The sequence below is a fragment of the Empidonax traillii genome, unplaced genomic scaffold (assembly GCF_003031625.1).
Source record: "Empidonax traillii isolate 1590-97213 ecotype Southwest subspecies unplaced genomic scaffold, ASM303162v1 scaffold41:size1892772, whole genome shotgun sequence".
Lineage (NCBI taxonomy): Eukaryota > Metazoa > Chordata > Aves > Passeriformes > Tyrannidae > Empidonax > Empidonax traillii.
Window position 1 is genome coordinate 1,826,249 of NW_020955234.1, and position 18,009 is coordinate 1,844,257.

Below are 18,009 nucleotides of genomic sequence, written 5' to 3' on the forward strand. Positions count from 1 at the left end.
CAGGTTTAACAAAATGAACATATCATTGTCCCTCTGTTGCTGCAGTCCTTTGGAGCCTGTAGCCCCAAATCTTTGATCAGTCTTTAGCTGGACAAAGTAGACAAGGAAGAGAGTTAGAACACATCAGGACTCCTGAGTTTAGCTAAGACTGCATATAAAAATAATATTGTCTTAGAAACTGAAAACCCTCTGTCCTGCATCTGCTGAGCAAGGGTTTTCAATCCAGTGGTTTTTTCCTGTGTGCTGGCAGATTCACAAAATAGGATGCATTCTGACAGCAGCTAAATAAACAGCTGGAGGAGTGTTGTCTCTGTGCAGAGCCACAGGACTGTTCCCTTTCCGTTTTCAGGCGCTCTGCCCATTCCCCATCCTTTGTAAAGGCTCTGGCCTCGTGGGAGGGTGAGCAGGCTCACGTACAACATGGTCTCAGACTGAGCTCAGCAAATGGTTTCTGTCCTGTTCCCCCCCAGGGGACCACTTAATACCTGGTGTGTATACATTTTGGTAAAGCACTCCAAAACAGGCTGAATCAGACTTCATGTAGCTGGTGGTCATTCACCCATCCTGGCATTTGGCCCTTTTGGAGTCAAAGGAGGGGACCAACCTCTTCACTCTCTTGACCAATGACAGGACTTGAGGAAATAGCATCAAACTGAGTCAGGTGAGATTGAGTATTAGGAAAAGGTTCATCACCCAGAGGGTGGTTGAGCACTGGAACAGGCTCACCAGGGAAATGGTCACAGCCCCAAGCCTGTCTGAGTTCAAGAAGTGTTTGGACAATGCTCTTAGATGCATGGTGTGATTCTTGGGGTATCATGATGATCCTAATGGCTCCCTCCAGCTCAGCACGTTCTATGATTCTATGCTAAAATCATAAGCTATGCACAAAACTGTCAAGGCAAAGCAGCTCAGGTCAGATTTGTTTGCCGCTGTAACCTCCTCCTCAACATCAGCGGAGTACCAGCATTTTTTCCTTTACATTCAAGAGTAGGAGTCCACCTATGTGGACTATCCAATGAAGGTTGAATACTGAAATATTTAGCATTTCCATTTCTGTAAAGAAACCCACCAGCTAAGAGCTACTGCATATCTTCAGTTCCAAGAAGGCACTGTTCTGTCTTCCTATATATGCCAGTGCTGGAAAATCCAAAAAGGACAGTGACAGAAAAATTTGCCCTCTTCAGTCTAAGAAAAGCGATAAATCTGCTCTCTTGAAATACAGTTCTGCTTTATCTGGTTTGACTTTTAGTGGAAAGGGAGGCACGCAGTGTTTTCTTATTGCCACCTGTTTCTGGCAGTGCAAGGCCTGCTTGCAAGCCATTTAAAGTTCCTGTAACCGATAATTACTTTGGATCTGGCTAAGAAGAAACTCTGCTCTCAGCAGTATGGAAAGTAATTAAAAATAAATAAAGGTCACATGTTTATAGAGCCCTTCCCACATTATTAGCATTGCTATTTGATAGAGTGTATTGTTTCTTACTCCTGTGTGTAGAAGATGCTTGCACTGCCTGTGGAGTGCTGAAGAGTGATGTTGTGTAGGTGCTGCCTAAGTGCCTTTTTATTCATATCACTTTCCAAGCCTGACAAGACAGGTGAAGCCCTGTGGAAGCAGAATTGCAAGTGTCTTCTTTACTGTGTTAGTTATACATAACCCTCTGCCTTTAGCAGTGAAAACTTTTGCTGGTTTTCACTTTCCTAGGGTGGTAGTTTCTCTCCTATTACCAGGCGCTTAAAGAAACATCTGGAGTCACCCATCTGTGGCCTGTTGTTTCCATATATATATATATATATATATATATATATATATATATATATTTATTTTTTTTAACTTCAAACACAGGGTGTGTGTGTGTGTGAAAAGGAAATTAGGCATCTACATTTGAGTGTTTGGTAGGAAGTAAATGTCCTTGAGGTTCTTTTATAATCTTTGGAGCAAAGTCCTCTGGAAAACCATTCAGGGCATCAAAATTCTCTCTGCTAAATCATCCTCTGGAGAAGCATCTCTCTTTCCACTGCCTATATAGGGAACCCACAGAGACCAGACTCAATTACTGCTCAAAGGCCTCCAGTTTTCCTATTAATGTAGTCACTCAACTCCCCTAAGCAAAAAAAAAAAAAAATTGCACCAAATAGCACTTTTAAATCCTCACCCCAGGAAGCTGTTGACACATGTTCGAGTCACTCTACCACCTTCTCCCAATAAATGTGTGTGTAATTTTATTTGTGTACGCTGGTTACAAGTTGCTGTGGAGGTTTTGGCATGCTGACATATACCTGCATGCCAAACATCACAGCCTGTGGCTTCATGGCCGTATATGGAAGTTCACCTGTGAAGGTAACCAGAATCTCCCTTGGGATTTGTTTGAGGTCTAAACTAAGCAGCTTAGAAGATGGAAAATGGAGCTGCTGCGTGCCCAAGATGGGTGGCAGTCTCTGGCAGTGACCAAATTGTGGCCTTGTGTTTGAAACGTGACTCACATCTCCCTGAGTGCTGTGAAGGATGTTTTTTTTCCTGCTGTGCCCTCTCCAGAACAAGACGTTCCCTGCGGAGCGGTGTGCTCTGAGGGACCAGATCTGGCTACTCCCTTCCAGCACTGCAGGTAGAAAGAGATGGCTTTAACATAAAGGAAGACACAAAAATTATCTGGAGGCTGGCCAGAGGCAGGTGGGAACAAGCTGAGGAGATGGAGGTCTGTTTGGTCTGGTGTTGTGGCTATGTAGATTCGGTGCCTAAAATCCCTTGTGGGGAGAGAATGACACAGAAGGAGTCATTGGCTGCAGTTAATTAAGGGGGAGTTTCCTTGAGGCCAGGTGTAGGAAAGCTTAAAAGCACACATTTCAGCATAATTAGAGGCTTTTCTGAAATGAAGATAAAATTTGATATGCAAAGTCTGTACACTTGGATTTTGTGTTGTGCTACACCCTTGGAGCAGGCCTTTATCTTACCTTTACATCAGGATGTTGGGTAATATACCACCACCTGCAATTTGCTTTGACTCTGGTGACTGTTAATTCTTACAGCGTGGATTGAAGACATGTTTTAGAAAAGATTCCAGTTTGTTATTTGGTCATTAGGTTGAAAAGGTCTGGGTACCTTGAAAGAGGTGATGATGAAAGTGTGTAGAAAGCTAAATGACACTGAGAAGTTAGCTTATGGTCTTCTCTTAATTCATCCACCTATTAAATGATAAAAGGGCATATAATGAGACAGAAGAGAGGTACATCAAAGACAGACAGGAATTCTCTTTGCAAGTAGTATATTGCCATTCATGAACAATATCCATATGCTTAAATGTAACAGGATCCTGAAAAAGATCAGGCATTCAATATCCTCCAACACCAATTTCAATCATTGCAAAATCAGTGATAAATACATAAAATTCAAGATTATTGAATAGGCTTTGGACTAATTGTTCTTAAAGAGAACTGAAAGAAAAATCTGTGGCCAGCTGTGCTGTAACTGTCTGTCACAGCATCCCCTGTACTGTCCTCCAAAACACATTCCAGTTAACACAACCAAAGTCTGTGAGCTATTTGGACTGCCAGATTTATCAAGAGCAATAGTCACCGTGCTCCTGTGATGGCCTGTGACTATCAGTTTGTTTATATTGTATACACTAACAGGGTACACTACACAGGAAGATACCTATCTGACCCTACTTGAATGACTGATGAATGCTCCAAGTGTATTTTATTTACTTCTTCTACAATTGAACTCACATTGTGCTCTACTTAGAGACACTTGGGTTGGCTCCTAGTGGAAAGGTTCAGACCTCCACTGGTCCTGGACAAGTCCTGTCTAAGCCAGCACAACCACAGGACTGGTAACCTGGCTGATACTACTCCCAGAGAGTCTGAAACAGATTCTCTGACATGAGACATATAAATGCTTTATGACATGTATAAGTTCCCAGCAAATGCTGCCACACATGGGCTCTGCACAGGCAGCACCTGGTTGCCTCACCACCAGCTTTGCTTACAGGCAACTTGGCCCTACCATCTCTCTGTGCAGGTCTGTGCCCAGTAATAAGCCTTGCACATCTGCAGTCTTGGTGAGATTTAGTGAGCCAGGGACCTCTGCACTACGTTTTGTTGTGCAACAGGGGCACCCCAAACACAGTCTGCTGGTGGCTGAGGCCCAGGACTGAGCCCTTAAAGGATGTCTAGAGGTGGCCATCAGTTCTCTGCACTGGTACAGAGATCTAATTTCAGGTGTAATGGGACCAGGTCTGACCTGCAAATGTATCATCTTTTCATCCTGGGAAAGGAAAAGATTCTGTTTTTTCACAGCTTCCCTTTCAGACTGGCCAATGTGAGCCACAAATCCCTCAGAGGACACTTTTTGAGGTAAAACTGCTGTGCTTGCAGTTGTTGAATTTCTGAGCTGTGCATGCCTGCCCTTTCCTCCTACCCCAAACAGTGAAATGTTTGCTGACACTGTCCAGGAATTCATCTGTTGGCATTTTAATATGCATGTGTATGATCATCCAATTGCTACAGTTACACTGTAGGAATCTTGTTTCTAAAAATACACCAATCTCTTCTGCCCTCCAACACTAGCATGAGATAATGTATCACGTTCCCTAGTTGCCAGTGACACGCAGAAAGAAGGTAATCAATACAGCTGGCAATACATAAAGACAACAACAATTATAATTACAACTAATTTCCCTTTCACTTTAAAACATCATCTTCTAGCCTGCATTATCACAGCTTCAGCTGTACAACGCATTAAGACAATCATGTGCTTTCTTTAGCTAAATAGAATCCTGTTATTTTGCCTGAGAGCATCTTCTGAATAGCTCAAAAATGTGCGGTTTATTATGGGAACCTTTAACCAGTTCCTACTCTAACAGGGGCTCACTTGGTATCAATTGATGTACTTCCACCAAAATTGAGAGAGATCAGCCTGTTTTCATCACTCAGGTTGTGATTGCTGTATTTTGTCTAGGGAAACATGTTCACATCACCTTTTGAATTTAAGGTGCAGCAAACTCCCCGCCAAGAAACCTGGTCTTGTTCCAGCTTCTCTTCTGCATTATTTAAATGGCAATTGAATGTTCGCCAGTGGAGGCTGCAGAAAAAATTGACGGAATGCCATTCATTTTTACTATTATAAAAAAAAAATCATATTTTGGAAGGATTTTACATTACAAAGAGTACCTCTGATCCCAGAGGAGTTACTCTGTATAGCATTACTCAACCTTACCATTGTATATTCTGTCCCAAAATAACATGTCTGCCTGGTGAGCAAAGGAGGGGGCTTGGGAGCCTGAACTTCAGTGCTGTAGCCAAAAGTCACAGTGATGAGACATTGTGTGCCAATCAATGTCTTCCAAATTACAGCACTGATTGCTGAGAAACGGTTGGTGCATCTCTGTTCTTCCCTCTCTCTGCCTGTAGGATGACAGCAGTAATACTAGAAATGGCAAGGACCATTCATGAATTAACATGAATTTTATATTATGTCAATGCTTTGAAGTTCTTCAATGAGCAGCACTAAATAAGGTATACCTTGGTCAGTGTCTGTAGAAGACACATAAAGATCTGAAGCCACAGAAGAAGTTTCTCTGATGTTCCTCCATCAATGGTTCTCTCTCAGGGAAAGGACTGGCTATCCCTGAGAAAAGGAAGTGGAAACAGAGGGGAATAGATGTGGAAGCCGTGTTCTGCCTCCATGTATTAATCCAGATCTGCCCCCACCTTTGCCCCTCTGAGTCTGTTTAATACCCACTGTAGCTCATTATCTCTTTCTTCCAAAAATAGGGTGTAAAAGGAACTTCCCTATCCTTGCTGAAGCCTTTGTACTTTTAAATTAAAATATTTTGTTTCCCCCTGAGATTGTAGTGAATCTGTTGCTTTCCTAAGAATGTTTCTTCTACCTAGAGTCACATTTTGCTCTTATTACTGGTTTGTATCTCTTCTAGACAGCTATTATCTTTCCAAATGAACAGAAGATTTCTTAGAGAGCAGCGAGGAAAGAATCCTCTTTGCCTCTTGGAGCATGCAGTGCTGGAGCTGCTACTGGAGCTTGTCATACATTACAATACTGTCAGCACTGGCTTTTTGCCCATCAAAGGGGTTTTTGGAGCCAGGCAAAGGCAGAGCCACTGAACAGTGTCAGAAACCTCCAGCATCTTCATCCATGCTTGGCCACAGAATGGAGCTTTGTTTCTCTGCTCATTAGAAGCAACACCTGCCCGTGGCCTCTGGGCACCAAGGGAGCGTGGCTCTGCTGTTAGTATCAGATTGCTTAGCTCTGAAACCCTCTTCTTTGCTGCTCAGATTTACTGTTCAGCTTCAGTGAAGTTTTTCTAATTAACTGGCTTTTGTTCCAGCCTCTCAGAGTCACAAGGAAGCCCTGTCCTGCCAAGCAGGAGTCAGCACAGCTTTGGTTTGCTGTCGCTCCTGACTGCTGGGGGAGACTAGCGGGTCTCCTTCTGCCAAAGAGTGCTGCTGAAAGACGCCTCCTTGTCAGGGTCTTTCACAGAATAACCCCTCCTGGCATCACAGCCCTGGTCTAGCAAGGCACCAGTGAGGAAACTGAAACCTCAAAACCTGAACAGGATGAGAAATGTGTAGCTTTCAGAGAATGCTGGAGCCGATGTGATGTTTCAGAGCCAGCCTCTATTCTTAGAAGAGTGGTGAAAGTCATAATTTAAAAATAAAATCCAGTGCAGTGCTAGCAAAGAGTCATATTCATGGTATTCCTGCGAGTAAATCACTCAACATGAATTGGCTTGGCTTGAAGCTCAGAAACCAAAATAAGGCCCAGCAGTGAGGTGTTCGCAGCACTGATCTGAACGGGAGAGAAGTACACATGGTACTTGACACATGAGGTGCTTTGCCTTTTCCCAAGACTCATACCTGTAGTTTACTCAGTATTACAGGTCAAATGAGAGCTTTCTGTAGGAGTTAGCCCACTCAAGAGGTAAAATTCGATGTATCTATTCTGTCTTCTGAAAATCACTCCCAGGCACTTCAGATGCTGTAGTTCTGCTGTCTGATGGAGAATAGATGCTGCTTTTACACCATTCACAGCCATTTCTGTTTTGTATCGAGGTTACCAAATGCTGTGTTTTACCTCAGAATCTTCAGATGTCAACATATCCCCTCTTAGAGTCATGTGTAGTGAACGAAGGGCCAATCTCGGGCTGCTTTGAGCAGGGATGGCCACAGGTTGATGCTCATGGGTTAGAGGTAAGATGAACTTCATGTGGAGCATCTGAATCACAGTCATTTTATTGGGAGAAAAAAACCACAGAACTAACTGTATTCAAATCCTGTTCATCTGCTGCTTTAGTGCTGTTTGAATTTTGAGGTTTCCCTCAGAAACCTCACTTGTTTTCTACAGCCACGACTGGATGGAGGGAATAATCCTTTCCCGCTTGGGTCATACAGAATTTTTCCAGTAACTTTAACTGAAAGGAGCTGATACCTTACGGTTTCCTCTTGCATTTAATCAGGCTAATGTGAACTTCAGTTAAGATGATGCTAACAAGCAAAACACTCATAATAATGTGTCTGGAGCTGATTTGGTGGTTTTACTTACCACATAACACTCGCCTATGAATCCAGTCCCGCCAGGGTGAGCTGGAACACGTGTGAGTTAAATTGCTGTTTTATCCTGTGCAAAAGTGATCAGTGACCTGTTCTCACGGCCTGGCTGTGAGGTCTGAGTCGTGCCTGTTAATTCCTGAGGCTTACACTGCCCAGTGATGTCAGCAGGAGTGTTGTAAGAGTCAGCAAGAACTTCCTCTAATGAAGTTATTTGATTATTCTGTATAGTGCATTTAAGCTGTAAAACAGTTTTACACAAGCTGCTGCCAAAGCTGCACATCCCATTCTGAAGTTTCACACTACAGTTTTATGAGGGAAAGAGTTAGCTACATCTGGAAAACAGTCAGAAGACAAAAAAAGCCAGAAGTTAGAGAAGTCAAGAGGGTATGTAATGAGCATTAATAATTCAGACAGAAGACAGAACAACCTAGTGAAGATTGCATGTTTTATTGTTATTAAAAGTTCATTATGAAATCAGCACAACACATAAAAATAGATCTGTGGTGAATGGCACATATTACTGTTATTGCCCCGTCATTTCGTGCACAATCTCACTTTGTAAAATCAGAAGGTAATGAAAACAAGACATTTCATTGTGGAACTGTGAAACCAGTGTTTCTGCAGCAGAGAGAGGCTGTGCTTCCTGTTGACTCTACCCAATGTATAATGCAGTCAGAAATAGTCCTCTATTCACACTTAAAAATAAACTCCGTTTTAGAGTATGCCCCAGCTGAAAATAACTGGAGAGTGAGAGCTGGAAATAACCCTTTCATTAGGGACCTATTTCCATGAAAGTCAAAGGGATTTTTGACATGGATTTTAAAAGCAGCAGGACATGGTTATTTGTTGACAGACAGATGGAGAGGCCTAGCAACAGGAGCTAGGGAGGACCTGTGGCAGAGTAGGAGTTTATTATTTAGATCTTGCACATGCTGCTGAATCTCCTTGTTCTAGTAATTGTCTGTGTTCTTAACAGCAGTGATTGCTGGGAGGAGCTGGGAGGGTGTATCAAAGCCAGATAGGGCGTCTGCAGCTCATTTTTTCTCCCTATTTGGGTTGGCTTTGGTTCTAACCCCGCACACCATTCATTGCAAAGTGACTTTCACCTGTACACTTTCTGATCCACATGATAAAAGCAGAACAATACCTATGATTAGAAAAAACCCTCCCCAGGTCACTTACTGTTCCTAGACTGGTGTAAGCTTTTCCTCTGAACTTCTGTGCTTATCACAGTGAGTATCTGGGGCTGCCTTCAGCCTGACTCTTGTGCCTTATACTGTCATATTAATTCCAGGGGTGCTGGGAGGTTGTTAACTGGCTCAGCAGAGTTGTGGTTCTGCAGTTTTCGGCCTGGAAAGGTCTCTGTAACCAGCCTTAGTGCAGAAAACAGTGCTGGAGTTTTCTGCAGGGAATACTTCTTGTGGACAGCAGGCGAAATGAGCCCCACATCACATAAATGCTGCTTGAATGTCTGTGGGAGAAAAAACACCTAGTGGCATGGCTACTCCTAAATTTTCCTATTATTTATTTGGGAGCCTCTCTTACATCAGACGAGTAAGAACATGAACCCATTCATGCCTTCCAAGCTCGTAAGCAACACTGGATTTTTGCCATATGTCCTGGAAGGGGGTTGCAGAAGGTGGCAAATAAAAATGTGGCAAAAGCCCATCCCTGGGAAGCTGTCCTGCATCTCCACAGCCTGAGCTCTTGTCTGGCTCTGAAATGCCCACCAATGCCCTCTGAACTCCTGCTCTGTTAGGGCTAAAGCACGTCATGCTACCCCAACCTCACCACCAAGCTGAAGAGCGCTGTGGCTACTCTGGTCTTGTTTCCTCCACAGTGAATAGTTGGATATCCAAAGATAAAAATCTCAGTGCTGCTCCCTACATGAAAATCTCTGGGCTTCAGGCTCAGCCTCGCAGCAGGAGAGTGACAAGGGTGGAAAGCTGGCACAGCAGAATGGTGAATCAGGCTCTCCCTTTGGTTTCCAGGCTGTTTACTCAAAGCAGCCCTTGAGAAAGGTGCAAGGCCCCAAGCAGATGTCACATTCAACCGGTTTAGCAATATTTACGCCTATTTCTGCTCAAACTAGTTAAGGAGGGGAGGGAGAATATAATATGTTAGTGCAAGTTCTCATAGACAACATATGAATATTTAGTACAAAATGTTCTTTCAAGGTGGGGCAAACATTTCTTAATTGTGACACAAAAAGAAGGTATTTTGTAACATTTTTAACAACTTGCCTGTGAAAAAGCGTTTATGTGAAATGTGTTTAGACACAAGACTACCTCACATGACACTGAAATATTTCAAGGCTCTGAGTAGGCAATAACCTAGTTTTGGGGTTTTTTTAAAATCAAATCAGCTTTATCACAGCCAATCCCAAACAAAATTAAATAATTTGGTTGTGGTTCTTTTGGTTTGGTTGTTTTGATTTTATTTTTTTTTTTAAAGTTTTTAGTTTTTCCTCTTTGGAAAAAATAAAGCTATGCTAAGTTTAGTGATTCCACTGCACATGGATTTTACCCATTCAAGACTTTTTTAATTTCAGAATCAACTTCCTCACTCAGAGGAAACCGCAGAAATATTCAGCTAATAAATTTTAGCATAAGGTTTCAAAAGTTGCTTTACACACTCCTTAAGTCCTGAAGATTTGCAGCTTCCAAGAAGCTCACAGACTGCTCGTCTCTACTGAAACACCTAGCCCAATTTGGAAACAGTCTTTACTTCAGGTCTATTAGGGTTTATATTCAAAATGAAGATCTGAATAATCCCTAAGTTGTGGAGACCTAAAAATTCAGATATGAATTTTGCAGCACAGTCTCCTACCTTAAACACTTGACAGGTCCAACTAAGCAGAAACAGTTAAGGCCTCAGTTTTCTCTGACTTACACTGCACATGCAAGTGTTCTGCAATTGCTTCTTAACGTGATTAGGCAGTGTAAGCCAAGCACCTGTGGAAACAGCCCTTGGTGACATAGACATAATCCTTCTTTCACCTGCCATGGCCTGGTAGTGCCCAAGAGCAAAAGAAAAATAAAAAGGCTTCCAAGCAGGTGACAGATAGATAAATAGATAGATGGATGTGGAAGCCTTAACTGTGACTTTCTGCCCTGAGCTCTAAGCCAAACCGCAACGCGTCAGTAGAGGGTTCACAGCCCTTCTTGCCTTGAAGCCTGGCTCAGAAACCACAGCGGGGCAGGATCAGGTGGTGGGTGCTGTGGTTGCAGAGGCAAAACCAGAAACAGGGTTAAAAAAAAGCGCATTTTCCCCAGACAGAAAATTTCTGGAGCAGGAACAAATGGGAACGCCCAGCACAGCAGGTGGGAAGAAGAGCAAGGCAGGATCAGCAGGCCCTTGCTCCAACCAGAGATGCCACTGACAGGTGGTGCACCGAGTCCATCTCAGCATCCCTGGTGCAGGCACTGTGCTGTGCCGAGACCGTGCAGGAGTGTGAGGGCTGTGAAAATTCAAGGCAGCCAAATTGCTTTTCCTGGGAATACAGCAAAGGCATGGAAGGGGAAACCTCTACCGGTGTGCTGTCAGGGAGATTCCCTTTGGGTTAGAGCTACTGTAGGGTCGAGGTGCTACTTACTCTCTCCTGCCTCCTACTTCTGGCTTCAGGCACTTGCCCTGCATCAGCAAACCTGGCTTTAGATATCCAGCTGAGAGAAAGCACTGGGCACAGGGGGTGCTAAATTTCTCTCCAAATATCTTCTGCCTGCCTCAGCTTTGGAACCACAGATCATTTCCAAGCTGGAGAAGAATCCAAAACACCTCATGTAGAAGCACCTTTCCCTCAGATTTTTATTATCATAATTTTTAAGAATATATTTTGTACCGAAACACTGTCAGCATTCTTTATACAATGGAAAATGACACAGTCATCATGTATCATGTAAAAGAGTAAAAACAGCAAGACAGGAACATTTCAATTCAATCTGGAGTACAAATAGAATCTGATGTAAAGCTTAAAAGCCACACACCAGATAAAAAAGTCACCTGGAAAACGAGTTCTCTCTTAATTTGGAAGCAGGAAGAAAAGTCGGGAGTGTCAAATGTTAAGGCTAAAAATTGAATTTTTAACTTGTATTTTATAGGTGGCCTGATTCTTAATTCACCTGTTGCAGCAGCAACAACCCCCAGCTTTACAAAGAGATTTGCACTTGCTTGCATGAAATAAGAATCAGACTTCTATGTTCAGAGGACTCTGATTGACCTCAACAGGCTTTGGACTAGAGCCACAGTCGGAATTTCAGCTTGCAGTCTAAGGCTTCTTAACTGCAGGCCAAATTAGCACAAAATGAGGCTTTGCATTGGCATTCTACATTTAACTTTGGATATTCCAGTTCTGGTGGCTTTAAACCACAGTTTTATTGCAGGTTTAACACAGTTCTGTTTGTGAGATTCTTCTCTTTTTTTTTTTTTTTTTTAATACTGTGCTACAAAGGATGGTTTTTATAGTCTGTGTTTTAGTCCCTATATTATGTGTTTTCAAAATTGCCTAAATGTATGTTTATATCATGATTATAACTACTCAGAAAGACCCACTACAGTCCATTGTGAGCAGCCAAGGAAAAAAGTGTATTTAGTCCTAAAGAAGTCAAGAAAGTGGCTGTGTTCATTTATAGTGTAGCGCAATGACTGTGTTTATACAGCTATACCTACTATTTTAAAAGCTACTTGAAAAGTTATTATTCATGTGCAGTAGCTGATTTTCAAGCATTAATAACTTGGCTGTCTAGACAAGTTTTAATTGTCATATCAAAGGCCGAATATGTTCTCAAACAAGTGTAAAGAATCTCCCATCTCCCTTGGAAAGAGCCTGGTTCTCTTTCTGAACTAAGAGATTGCCAAATTTAACTTCTTCTTGGGTTATAAAAGCACAGTTAAACCTACAAATTTGGTTTTTAAGTTTTTAAAACAGATTGACTTCAACTCAAACCTATCCTGTGCAGCAAAGTTAGTAAGCCCTGAAAAACAGATCCTAGTGAATACGCAGAGTTCCCCCCCCACCAGCTACCATGCCCACATTTTCCCAGGGCCTAGAGGGCTCCACTAAAACATAATTAAATGTTCAATAGGAAAACATGTTTTTTTCAAGAACGATATGTAAAGTTTACCCAAAGAATCTCAGACATTTTGTACATTCAGAATGTTTACACTTTGCCGTTCTTAACCGCCAGTAAGATTGTTCATTTTTTACTAATAATACATACAATGAGTATAAATAAATAAACTACAGAGAAGCTTTAAAAATTGTATTAACAATACGTTGTGCAAAAACTCATAACGACCTACATTCTATGCAAATACCCTGACTAAAATACACAGGCTGTGTCCACACACCCTCAGTCAGTTTTTGCACAGCCCTTGGGCCAAACCAGCAGCTGGGAGCAATCAGCAGAATTCCACTGCAAGCTGTGAGGCTAATGCTGATTTACAGCAGCAGAACAGCAGGCCCCAAGGTGTGTGCAAAAATGCCATAGAAATCAGTGGGAATTGTGCTTGACTAAGGACTAGACAGTTTGATTGTACCCCGTTAAAGTGAGTGGGAGGTTTGCCATTGATTTCCATGGAACCAGGCTCAGGCCCCAGGTAAGGACGTCAGCACGTGGCCCTATGTTGTGCTACACTACTCCACTTCAGTGCAGAAACAATACTTGCAAAAGAAAAACTCGTTTTTTGTTGTCACTACTGTTCAGTAACCGGTTTTAGCGCTGCATTTCAGAAACTGTATTTCTGTGAGATTTGAAACAAAGACTGCAAGTCTTTCTGAATCCATTCCAATTTGATTATCCAGCACAGGTGGGCTTTTTTGATCCAAGAAAAATGGCTCAATGTCTATTAACCAACAGTGCTCTTCATTAGGATAAAAACCAGCCCAATTCATCGGCACAGGAGTGAAGAACTGCATGCGGAAAAGGAACAGGGCAGCCTTCCTACCATAGCTGTGTCCAGAGCTGGCTGTCACTGCTCCAAACGGACGATGGCACCTGAGCTGGTTTGGAATCTGCAGTCCTAACAAGCTCAGCCCAGTTTTGTAAGCTGAAGATCTCCATTTATCTTTATTGTGTCAATTGCTGACAGTGTTTCAATACGGTGGTAAAAATCAAAGAGCTGATGTCCATCCACAAATATTCTAAAACGGGGATGCTCGCAAAGTATCTCAACCTGTAAAAGATAAAATGTTAAAGCGTGTTGTTCGCAGTGTAACTGGAAAGTTGTTTCACAGCACACAAAGAGCACTTTAAGTAGTGTTAGTGCAGTTACACATGGTGCTACTAATGTGGCACGCAACAGCCAGGCCTGAGACCAGTTTTCCCCCTTGACACCAGTTGCACTGTGATGGATCTGCTCTTTCTGCACAGGGACATTAATCCAATCTCACGCTGTCGGAGCAGTAAGCACACCGGAACCCAGTCCCGCTGGCTACTGGGAGGTTTCGCCTCTTGGAATAATGCCAGAAACAGACTCAAACTGCTAATCATAGGAGGAAGAAATTGTATCTCCAACCCAAACCTTGCATTCCTTGCTACTGGTTTGGTGTTTTTTTTTTTTCTTCCCCCCCCCGCCCCCCCTTTTTTCTGCAGAATAAGGTGACATTTCCCTCTGCAATGCTTTCCACACTACTGTTAATTTACTGAAAGGGAGCGAATATGGAGCACAGAGATAGGTTTGTCCTTCCCTCCCACATATACACAGCTCCTGCAAAACTAAAAAGCCTTCACTCCTGTGGCTGCAGACAGCCCAGGACTCCCTGTTGGACTAGACCCCATCATTGGGCTGCAGTGAAGGAGCTGTGAATTCAGCTGGGCAGTTTGCACGAGGCACAAACCGGATCAGGGAGGGACACAGCTCATCCCTCCTCCTGAGAGACCTGCAGAAATGCTCTGGAAAAGCAACAAAGCCTGGAGCTGAACAAGCTTGGACAGGTTGGGAGATTCCTGACGTTAGGGGTGGCTTGAGAGTGTGTCCTGTTGTTAAGCTTTGCCAGAGCTGCCCCAGCAGGAACCAGGGACATGAGGGCACAGAACACGCACTTCTTGTACGGGCCTTTGGAGACCTCTGGGTCTGGACAGGCTAAGGAGAAAATCTGCAGGGGAGCCACATGCAAATCCTGGGTCATTTCAAGAGGTTGTCCAGAGTGAAGTGCTGCTTCCAGGCACTTGACTTTGCTGCTATTGCAGCATATAAAAATGCGAAGGGGGTGACAAACTGACTGAGCCAAAGCCCAACTGACGTGGAGCACGTCGCACTGGGAGAAGTGGCAGCTGACAGCCCAGGAGAGCTTAAACTCCTGGACACCTGGTAGTGCACCAAGCACCAGGGAAGGGCCTGTGCTGCCACGTAGCTCCTGTGTCACTGCGGCAGGCGCAGCCAGCCCGAGGCCTTGTTATGTAAAAGATATGGTTACCCTCAACCCTGCTCACAGTCCGCTTCTCCAGATCACCCGGGGCCACGCCGGAATGATAATTGGACTGGGCCACAAGTAATTGGCAAGAACACTTAATAGTCTAATTTATTCACTGAGAGGGAGACCATCAAAGGTACAAAGTCAATTGGGAGCCTAAATTTCATTTGGGAAAAAAAAGAGAAAAGAAAAAAAAAGAAAAGGGGGGGGAAAGAACAACTCCCTTTCTACAGTATCTCACAGTAAACGTGTGATACTGCTGTCCTCCAACATCAACTGCCATTAGTGGGACACCCACAAAACATGCTCTGCGTAATTTGTCTGGCTCGTCTGAGGGCCCAAGTCACCACCCAGTGCAGCAAGCAGTGGAACCCTCTCAGCTAGAGCAGGACCCGGCCTCCAAGCCTTTTCAAGTGCATTTCCCACACCACCAAAGGGTGCTGCCAGTTCTGATGGGAGGGTTTGTAGAAGCAAGTAGAGCGCAACCAATTTGCAGCAAAACCAGTCGTGAACACCCTCTTAAAGCCCAAGCATCTGGGGAGATGGTGAGCTTTTGGGGCTGGGGGAGATTATCTTGGGGGCAAGAAGGATTAAGAGAGTTTGGCAGCTGGTCTGAGCACTGGCATTTAGCAGAGGGGCCAGTGAGGTTTTGCAAGAGGGGCAGGGAGGAGAAGGAAGGTTTTTCTGGGTCAGCTGCATGGAAAAGGCATGCAGCCTTTTTTTCTCAATGTAGTGAAGCAGCCCTCTGCAGCCACATACTTTGTTAGTCCTGATTTGCAAAGACATCTTCACGTAACCATAAACACTACAGATGGGAATCTGCTTCTAGGTCAACCCAGTCCATCCACAGCGTTTCCCAGAACACCATTTTCAAGTGACTACAGACTTAAATTTGATGCGAGGTTTAATCCCAAGGTTCAGGAAAGAATACCACTATTGCTTAGCCATTTAATCTGCTAACACAGAGAGCTACGGTCAACCTCTACGGAACATCCCTGGAGACAAAGGATGAACATGATCCTTATTAGTCGCACTAAATTGCAAACGCTATGTCCATTAAAAAAACCATCAAAACATACAGCAGTCCCACAGAGTATTTACATTCTCCAGTAATAACTTGTAATGCACTAATAACATAGAGGTGCTTTTTAATACATAGCTATAAAACTAAGCTCAGGAAGTTGGACTTCATCACACAGTATTACAACCTCTGACTTGTCATAGCGGCCAGGTGAGGTGTTCACAGCCCCATCCGAACTGCCTGCAGCTGCACGTAAGCAGCAGGATCCCTGCACAACGTTTGATGGATACAAACAAACCAGCAACTGGTGTCTCAACAGGAGCAGTGTGGGCTACACTGTGATTTCATGAAAGCCAAGTCAGGTTCTGCTGCAACTCAGATCAAATGACACTTTATCAGATATGGTGTAAGCCGCTGTCATCCTGGTACTCACCCTAAAAGGCTGGTCCGGTATAAATGGAAAGTAAGGAATAGATGACTGCTCTTCCCCCCATTCTCCGGCTACACAAGAGTTTCTGACAAACTGTCTGTCTGTAAACACAGCTTTCAGTTCTATGGCTACGTCCGCAGGAGGATCTTCTGACTCCCCGCAAGTCAGACTGATGCCAAAGCTGCAACACAAACAGAACGGCTCTCGTTCAGCCAAAAAAAAACCCAAACAAGCCCCAAATGCCGCCCAGTCTCATATCTCAGCTTATTAAAGCCACTGGTATAGCGGCACAGGGGGCATGACAGCATGACGGCATGAAAGCTCAGCAGTCACAGGAACATGATTATGGCATACATATATGTGTGTGTGTGTGTACGCATGGCGTTGTGCATATATGTGTACGTATATGCATGTATATATGCTCTATACGCTCCTTTACTCCCAAGTGAAAACGGGATCCCTTGAAGAAATGCCCCCTCTATGGGTCAAAGGAGAAATCAGCATGCTATATTTAAAATGATAAAAATAATCCTTTCCAGAAAGCAGGGATCCGTGTGTATGTGTCTGTGTGTACGTGCGTGTGGTCGCTTCCCCATCTCCCCCCACCTGGGCCCAGGTGTTACCTCTCGGGGTTGAGGTCCACTATGCCCATAACTAAGATCTTCTTTCCCGGCCGCATTCCTCCTTTGATGTGCCCACAGAAGGGGACGATCTGGAAAGGACAGGGGGAAGGTGGCGAGGGTCAGCTCGGCATCAGCAGCGGCCGCCGTTTTGCGGCCGGCGAGGAGAAGATGGGGGGGGAGTAAAGGGGTTAAAAAAATAAAATATCGCCCACCACCCCACCCCCCAAAAAAAAAGAAAGAAACCAAATAAAGGTGATTTACCAGGCGAGGGAAGTACACATCAGCTTGCACCGGGGATCCCAGGGAGTTGTTTAAATGCCCGTCCTCTATTTTCTGCAGGTAGAAAGGAGAGCGCTGAGGCAGGGCCAGGCGCAGCACCCCCCGCCCCCGCCCCGCTCCGCAGGTGCCCTGCCCGGCCCCCCCGGCCCCGTCCCGGTGCCGGTGCCGGTGCCCGGGCTGGGGGTGAAGCCGCACTCACCAGCGCGTCCCGCTCGGCCACGGTCCCCGCCATCTTGTGGAAGCGGCGGCGGCGGCGGCGCTGGGGACAGGGCGGAGGGCGGGGGAGAGGGAGAGGGAGGGAGGGATGGAGGGAGGGGGGCTCTGTGGCAGCCTCGGCGGCGGAGGGGCAGCGGCGGAGCCCGAGCGGAGCCGGTGCAGAAGTACGAAGGCGAGGAGGAGGAGGAGGAAGAAGAGGAGGAGGAGGAGGGGAGGTGGCAGGCTGGCTCTGCCTCGCCCGGCGGGGAGCCCAGCCCTTGGCCCGAGGGGGAGCCGGGCAGGGCGGGGCGGGGGCCGCTGCCGCTTCCTCCGCTCCGCAGCCCCGCGGCGGGGCCCGGCCCTCGGGCAGAGGGGGGACCCCGGCCCGCTGCGGCGGTGCGGGGACGGCGGTGGGCCCGGCCTGGCGGGGTCCGGGACCCTCACCTGGCACCTGCAGGTGATGGATGCCCGGAGAGCGGCCACGGGA

The 18,009-nt window shown here is 45.0% G+C and overlaps 1 protein-coding gene across 1 annotated transcript; it reads right to left on the reverse strand.

The window, feature by feature from the left end:
• Positions 1–10,014: 10,014 nt before the first annotated feature.
• LGALSL (galectin like) lies at positions 10,015–17,779 on the reverse strand. The gene is made up of 5 exons (XM_027878436.1): positions 17,527–17,779; positions 17,310–17,381; positions 17,049–17,137; positions 16,429–16,606; positions 10,015–13,734 (listed from the first exon to the last, which is right to left on the reverse strand). Exons 1-5 carry the CDS (start codon positions 17,557–17,559, stop codon positions 13,591–13,593), a joined length of 516 nt encoding a protein of 171 aa, XP_027734237.1. The 5' UTR covers positions 17,560–17,779; the 3' UTR covers positions 10,015–13,590.
• Between the last annotated feature and the right edge of the window lie 230 nt (positions 17,780–18,009).